The sequence below is a fragment of the Morone saxatilis genome, unplaced genomic scaffold (genome assembly GCF_004916995.1).
Source record: "Morone saxatilis isolate NCDOM2014 unplaced genomic scaffold, NCSU_SB_2.0 Contig1, whole genome shotgun sequence".
Classification (NCBI taxonomy): Eukaryota; Metazoa; Chordata; class Actinopteri; family Moronidae; genus Morone; species Morone saxatilis.
In genome coordinates, this window is record NW_023339651.1 from 20,654,281 (window position 1) to 20,661,850 (window position 7,570).

General features: G+C 42.3%; 2 protein-coding genes across 2 annotated transcripts; one reads left to right on the plus strand and one right to left on the minus strand.

Annotated features, from left to right (window-relative positions):
* Positions 1-719: 719 nt before the first annotated feature.
* Positions 720-5,952, plus strand: si:ch211-250n8.1. The gene is made up of 16 exons (XM_035670280.1): positions 720-873; positions 1,189-1,296; positions 1,595-1,670; positions 1,814-1,970; positions 2,079-2,124; positions 2,241-2,299; positions 2,464-2,499; positions 2,627-2,679; positions 2,780-2,912; positions 4,066-4,280; positions 4,372-4,417; positions 4,508-4,573; positions 4,674-4,733; positions 4,830-4,915; positions 5,118-5,212; positions 5,296-5,952. The coding sequence occupies exons 1-16, from the start codon at positions 837-839 to the stop codon at positions 5,328-5,330; spliced, it is 1,308 nt and encodes a 435-aa protein (XP_035526173.1). The 5' UTR covers positions 720-836; the 3' UTR covers positions 5,331-5,952.
* LOC118327567 (histone H3.3A) lies at positions 5,433-7,554 on the minus strand. The gene is made up of 4 exons (XM_035660982.1): positions 7,424-7,554; positions 6,501-6,638; positions 6,243-6,396; positions 5,433-6,147 (listed from the first exon to the last, which is right to left on the minus strand). The coding sequence occupies exons 2-4, from the start codon at positions 6,626-6,628 to the stop codon at positions 6,019-6,021; spliced, it is 411 nt and encodes a 136-aa protein (XP_035516875.1). The 5' UTR covers positions 6,629-6,638; positions 7,424-7,554; the 3' UTR covers positions 5,433-6,018.
* Between the last annotated feature and the right edge of the window lie 16 nt (positions 7,555-7,570).

A 7,570-nucleotide genomic window follows, 5' to 3' on the forward strand; every position in this document is an offset into this window, starting at 1 on the left:
TTCTCATAATATTATGACTTTATTCTCATAATATTACGACTTTATTCTCATAATATTACGACTTTATTCTCGTAATATTATTACTTTATTCTCATAATATTACGACTTTATTCTCGTAGACCTAATATTACGACTTTATTCTCGTAATTTCCCCCAAAAAATATTTTTTTCTCATAGTATGGCCCTAATACTCCGTCGTAGTCTTATATATTGCTTTTGGTTCATCTTATTGAACTAGACAGCGTTACAAGCCCATAGTAGCGGCTTTAAAGCGCTGTTAGACTGTATTCAATATCTATCCAGTGCTAATATTTATCCAACTGGGTTAGTTAACTAAAACTATATGAATGGGGTAATGTTTTATCATATATCATTATTTTACATTAGCTGTAAAGATTTAGTGGTGTTTAACATAACATTTTTAGATGAAAAAAAACTCTTACAACAACCCTTGGGTTATTTTAAACATGAAATATTTCTCTGCAGCATAGCATAACGGCCGTGTTTATGAACAGCAGATGTCACCACAGACAATAAACACTTCATATCTCGAGTTTTCCCCACATTCGCGGTTTGTGTTGAATCATTTTATCCTTAGCATTGTTTCAAAGGCACACTGACTCACATTGTTTCATCCAGCAGTCCCCCTCTCTGTCTCTCTGTCTGTGTGTGTGTGTGTGTGTGTGTGTCTGTCTGTGTGTCCAGGGCAGGTACTGTGGAATGGGAGGGTGTCTCGGTATGTTAGGTAGGATACACGGAAGTGTCGCCGTGCTTAAATGACAGGAGGCTGGAGTCTGTTGTGAACGACAGCCTCAGATCACAGCTGCTCCCTCAACATGGCACCGAAGGACCCTCTGCTCGGCACCCTCAAAGGTAAGGAGCCATTATAAATGCGTGATGCAAATGTGCTTTTGATAATAATTTCAGCTTCAGAGGCAGCCGATTGCTTCGTGCAGTTTCACGCGCCTTCTGGCCAAAACAAACGGCTGTGTTAATCATTTGAGTTTAATTTCTGTTGCAGACAAAAGCATTATTTTCACTCTCTAAACAACACCTGCCAGACCGTTGATCGTCTGCGCTGTCTTATCTGTAATAGCGTTGATGTGTGAAATGGCGATGATTACGCAGGTTGCATTAAAAATGTGTATATTTTTGGCCACTGTCAAATGCGTGTTTTTCTCCTCCCAGTATGTGTCCTCCACCTGCAGTCAGATGGAGGGATGGTGTCAGACACCAACCCTCACCTCGCCTCCTGCTGTGAGCTTCTGGAGCTGGTCCTCAGGAAGGGGCTCCAACGTCAGTAACAATACAATAATATAATATTAGCTTCCGCTGAAAAAATAAAACATTTGTGAAAACGCAGGGTTCTTTTACAATGAAAACAAATTGCCGTATTGTAAGCTTTTATACTGGGCTTTAACGTCTACATATGTTGGGCTGTCAGTTTGTACTCCAGTTGAAAGTATTGTTGTGTAAAAATCAATATTCGGGGGTAGTATTTGATTTATTTTGAGTATCTTGATACTAAATCATGTGAAGCACATGTGAAATATATTTCTGCAGTATGGAGTGAGTGTGTTTGCTCTCCCTGCAGAGCCAGTTATCAGTCTGGTACACAGAGACTACTGGCAGTGTTTTGAACAGCTTACCCACCAAGATGCCTGTGGCAGGTAACAACGTCCTGCTTATATCAACTGACAGTTAGTGTGACATAAACCACATTTAGAACTGTACACTGTAAAATAAATGACTATAATAGAAATAGTGCTATTGCTAAAGGCTTGTTATACCTGATGTTCCTGCTGATATGTAGGCTGTCTGCCCTGTCCTTGGTGGTGGAGCAGACCAGAGTTTGCAGGAAGCTGCTCTCAGCTCAGGGCCGAGGCCGCTACCTGCTCAGACTGGCCCTCAGCCGCAAGGCTCTGCCACAGTTCATCACACACCTGCTACACACACCCAGAGTCTTGGAGGTCAGATACATGGACAAGAAATATTTTTTTATAATGCCAAATGTTCAGCACCATCTGTGCCTGTTCCTGTAAAACAGCCTCAACTCATTCTGTTTCTCTCCCTTCCAGTGGTACAGTCCAGCAGCGTCAATCCTCAGGAATGAGGAATTTGTGGGTGAGCCTTTAACTATATCTGATTGTTTCCACTAAAAGCTGAGAAAAGATGAGGAAGTTCTTGTCATCGCGGCCAATCAGTGTCAAACATCAACAGCAGTGTTCTCACTCTTCCAGAGCCTTTCATGTCGCTGCTGCTGGTCCTCTCTCACATGGAGTTTAAACTGGACATGGAGGTCAGAGCAACTTCTTTGTATATACAATTTAAAAACTGCAAATGTGCTGTCAATCCATTTTCAATTTTTATTATATATTATAATGGAATTCCCTCTCAAATATAACCTTGACTATGAAATCAAAGGACTCTACAATAATAACCACCTCTAGTTTCTTTACACAGAATTGCAGTTTTCTGGATGAGAGCTGGCTCCTACCGGTAAAAAAAAAATCATGATTACTGTTTCGTAACGTACAGCAATATTATTATGGTTTTAGTGTCCATGGGAACTTTAAGATCCCTGGAAATGCATGGAAAAATCCCTGTTAATTGTATATGTTTCCAGGTGTGTGAGATATATGAAGTAGTGCCCTGTCGGGAGGTAGGGATGGTGTTGAGGTTTGTATCTTCCTTTACAAAATACTCAACAGTACTTAGTAATCAAGTATATTTACTCATAAATGGATCTGCCCAACCTGCATCTCTTTCTGTATCTCAGGTATCTCAGTGGCCGCGTCTTCGTCCTCGACCTGATGCCTGGTAGTCAGGCTCACGTCGACAGGTTTATCTGCCCCGGCGACATTATTGATGAGATCAACGGCACCTCGCTGAGAAATTCCAAGAATGGACAGGTATCCTCAAACATACAGTGTTTATATTAAAGTAATTACCAGTGACACCCATTGACATTATCTCTTTCTCTGGGTCACCGCAGTGTAGCTCGTATAAATGAAAACTATTTACTCTGGTGGGTCTTTTTGAGGTGTTTTCTTATTGCCTGATTAGATGTCTTCTCGGAACTACGTTGATGTGTACAGAACATGGTTATAAACTAAAAACATTTTAGTTAACTGAAATAAAAACAAAAACTAGACTTCAGGAGAAAAAAAAAACAACTCAAACAATATTGTGTGCTTACAAAACTAACTAAAATAAAACAAAACTATACAGGAAAGGTCCCAAGTTTTAGTCTATGTCAATTTGGTCAAATTTGGTAACACAAGCATGCGGTGGTGCGTATGTTTATTGACTGGGATGTCTACCTCTCTGTTGTCAATTTCCTCAATACCCTCCATATTATAATTTACAAAACTAAAACCAATGCTGAAATTAAAAAAATATAAGAATAAAATTTCAACTAATAATAACTAACTATAATAACTCTGGTACGGACTTCTTGATAAACATCTCCCCGATTTCCTTGTTAGCGCACAGTTTAGTGGCACCAGTTAGGGTGGGACAACTTAAACTCTAATCACACTGAAAAACTGACTGTGAGTGACTCTTGTTGTTTACATGGTAAACATGATCCCACTTGAAGATACAAGTGAGGAATATTAACAGCGAGGAAGTGGTTTTTGAATTATAATTTTTAAATTGCCTGTTTTAATGTTTTTTTAAATAAAATATTTAATTTATTTTATATTTATATTTATATTAAAAATTAATATATTTTCTGAAAAGCATTTAACAATATATATGGACAACCCCAAACCATGAGTCCCTGAGCTCTGGGGTTTCACAGCAGCTGTTAGTACAGAAGTTCTATGCAGAAAACCAATTAAGGTCTTCTGATGAACTGCAGTGTACACACACATAATGATGTTCTTTAGGGACATAGCTCACATTCAACCCATTAGAAACTAGTCACACCCTTGACAAACCCTAAAGTGTTTGCATAGTTAAAACCCATGCCACTCTTAACATTTTTTACGTTTGATCCTGTACAAGCCTTTGAAGTTGTTGCACACAGTAGTTACAACTCATTTTCTGTATTTTTTTAAGGCAGGTGTGGTTCTGTCTCGGCTGAAGGGCTGCCCCTTGTCCATCAGCGTCCTGCGATGGAGGGCTCAGGATGGAACAGTTTATCGGCCCCTTATCAAACTCCTGCGGGACCTGAGGATGGAGAACCCCACCCTGCAGCTTGGTCCCGCTCCGTCCCAGCAGTCAGCCACCAAGGACCAGAGAAACTCTCCATCACAGTGTCTCAAAGAGGGAAGGCAAGTTGGTTACCAAATCCTTAAAGATGATTTAAGCGACACCCCAAGTGTACTCTTGACATTAAGACACTGACTTACCTCTGCTCAACAGGATTGTGTACATAGTGCAGTTCTTGGGAAAAACAAACATTGGAATGGTAAATAATTGCTCTACAATTCAATATATGTTAAATCTTTGTTTATACAGTACATGTTCTGGTCTCTTATCCGGTCTTATATTTTCTTAGTTTGGGGGCAAAGAGGTGCTGCAGCAAGCCATCCCACAAGTGTTGCAGAAAAACCTGCCTAGCCAGGTAATACAACCACTCCCCTATCACATGGATGTTTTTGTCAAGGTCGGCAAAACACTTATCAGTACCTCCATGTGCTCACTCGGTATGTGTTGTCCCACAGGAGGTGCTTTTAGATATGAAGGAAACACATTTGACATGCACAGACAGAAGCAGTAAAGTGGTAAGTTGTGATCTCAGAAGCATTAGCTGGTGGTGAAACCCCTCTTTACTATTGTTTGATAATGGCCAATGACACATTGGTTGTCTGTTTCCTCAGGAGCTCTTTGAGCATCACTATCCAGAGATTTCATGCGTAGGGAGATTTGGTCGACCAGATTACACAGTATTTGCATTCTGTGTGGCGTAAGTATACACATATACACCAAATCATGCCACTGATTTTGCAGCAGACACCAAGTAACCAAGAGTTTTCACACACACACTTGCTAATTCAGGCCACTCCCCTCCTTTGACATGTGGTGACGCAATACCCAAAACAATACAGCTCTGTTGTCATTGGCTGGACCCATATGTCATCCAAGCATATGATTGGCTGTTTTCACAGAGACTCCCCAGAAACCCCTCAGTCCACAGGCTTCTGCTGTGTGGCGCTCAGAGCCAGCAGCATCAAGGAGTGTGAAGAGATCGTCTGCCGTATTGGTGAGGAATAGCAGATTTGAGTGTTACATAACCCAGCCATTATTCTTTTCATCTTAACAGAGAGCTTGTTCTTTTTCTTACAGCTACTGGTTTCAAGCATACGGAGTGGTTTGTATGACAATTCCCCAACAGTGGTCAACTCTTGTTTTATGTGTTGTAAATAAATGTAAAATGTGTCAAATCATATACTGCATTACTTCCTGAATACCACAACACACAGTTTTCTACTCATAAAGACCTTTAATAGAAAGACATGTGACAACATTTTCATAAATAGTATTAAATGTAGCTGCCAAGATTTATGTTGAAAAACATGTAAAAAGCAGTCCAGAAAAATACAGGTGGGGTCTGCCATGCTCCATGCCACTGAGCGCATAGCATCAACTGTTGTAGCCGATGCCCATGACACCGCAGTGAGACCTGTTGAGCACAACATGCTGGCATTTTGTGGTAAATGTTAGGTGGGTTGAGAAACCCCAGACCCCATGGAAGATGTGAAGAAGTCATCCTTGAAAAGATAACACCATCCTTGGAGAGCCTGATACCCACACAGAACCTGAAGGGTGGTATGATGGCTGTAACATAATGACCCATGATGGGATAGGCAGACAGTCCTACTGCACAACATTTCCAACTACCTTAAGTTTACCCAGTCTTGTGGAATGATTGATATTGTCCCAGTCTAAAATACAATACAAAATTCAAAAAGTAAACTTATAAAAATACCCAAGAAATAAAAATGTCCACAAAGATGGTTAAGTGTGATAAATAGGATCATTTGTCATGGCAACACTGTCACCAGCTGCTTAGGCCCTCTCTCCCCTTATCCTACGAGCCAGCTGGATGTCTTTGGGCATGATGGTGACGCGTTTTGCGTGGATGGCGCACAGGTTGGTGTCCTCAAACAGGCCGACCAGGTAAGCCTCACTGGCCTCCTGACAAGAGAACAGAAACATACATGAGGTTGGCAGAAACCACTCCACAAGTACAGCAACGCTACAGGAGTTTATTAATTTCCTGTCTCATTTACCTGAAGGGCGCCAATGGCAGCACTCTGGAAACGCAGATCGGTCTTGAAGTCCTGGGCAATTTCTCTCACCAGACGCTGGAAGGGCAGCTTGCGGATCAGCAGCTCGGTGGACTTCTGGTAGCGGCGGATCTCCCTCAGAGCCACGGTACCGGGCCTAGACGACAACAAACAGTGTTAGCCACACACAGTAACAGAACAATGAAGGAGTGTGACACCGATGACCTATTGTTTATAAATATAAGTACCACACACACACACCTGTAACGATGGGGCTTCTTCACTCCTCCCGTGGACGGGGCGCTCTTTCTGGCTGCCTTGGTAGCGAGCTGCTTCCTTGGCGCCTTTCCTCCGGTAGATTTACGGGCAGTCTGCTTGGTACGGGCCATCTCGTACTTTCTGAATACAGTAAAGGAACCGATTAAAATCCAACTGGTTTATGTCCAAACCCCAAACTATCAGAACTCCTCCGTACGGTCGCGGTATTACTTTCCGAGCTCCTATGCTAACCTAGCCTAGCCCCCTCACAGCGCCCCTCCCCCCGGTTAAACCACTGGGAGGCGCCGGGTTTGCTCCATCAACGCTACCACACCGACAGTCTACGGCACAATACAAGTCACCATTAAACCACTCAGTGTGGAGCAGCTTTAACGTTAGTACAAGTGGTAAATGGCGCCATGACTACTGACAGCAACCATTAAACAAACTCAGAGGCCCACTGCAACCAGACAGAGACAGTGTCGTCAAACCAGCCGGTGTCTGACCCGTCCGTCCGTCCGTCCGTCCCAGCCTTCAGTTGAGCTTTTCGACTTCGCCATTTTTACAGCTTCTCATTTCACCCTCAAGCGACATTGCCTCGATTCCGCTCAAGCAACATTAGCTTACATATGATTAGCTCAGCTTTAATGGCTCCTCGTTGTATAAAAAGCCGATATGACACTCGACAGTGACTCCAGTTAATCTTAAACTTGTTTATGGTTTCACTTTAGCGACCCAACAGTGACGTTTGACGAGAAACGTCAACGGTAGACTCCATTGTTCTATTTTTAGCTAACGCTAATGTTAGCAGGTCGACACGTTAGTCAAACAACGTCTGAAACAGAAACTTTATCCTCGGATATATATCACAGTAAAACAACGACTTTACGTACATTATATCTAGAACCGACGGTTATGATATTTACCTTTAGGACGTCGGTAGCTGAAGTGATCGCTGTGGCTTGTTGTCGCCGGTGACCGCTGAAAACGATTTGTGTGGGGAGGGGGGGATTGCCGTGTATAAATAGTTTGCCGTGACGTCATTCTTGTAAAAGCCTACACTCTGATTGGTT

Bases quoted from the DNA above. Each gene is read 5' to 3' on its own strand.
- si:ch211-250n8.1 (XM_035670280.1), top strand. From the start codon at position 837: ATGGCACCGAAGGACCCTCTGCTCGGCACCCTCAAAG. The intron at 1,971-2,078 runs GTCAGATACATG...TCTCCCTTCCAG, and splicing joins ACACACCCAGAGTCTTGGAG to TGGTACAGTCCAGCAGCGTC. The intron at 4,574-4,673 runs GTAATACAACCA...GTTGTCCCACAG, and splicing joins AGAAAAACCTGCCTAGCCAG to GAGGTGCTTTTAGATATGAA.
- LOC118327567 (XM_035660982.1), bottom strand. From the start codon at position 6,628: ATGGCCCGTACCAAGCAGACTGCCCGTAAATCTACCGGAGGAAAGGCG. The intron at 6,397-6,500 runs GTGTGTGTGTGT...GTTGTCGTCTAG, and splicing joins AAGAAGCCCCATCGTTACAG to GCCCGGTACCGTGGCTCTGA. The intron at 6,148-6,242 runs GTAAATGAGACA...TTCTCTTGTCAG, and splicing joins CTGCCATTGGCGCCCTTCAG to GAGGCCAGTGAGGCTTACCT.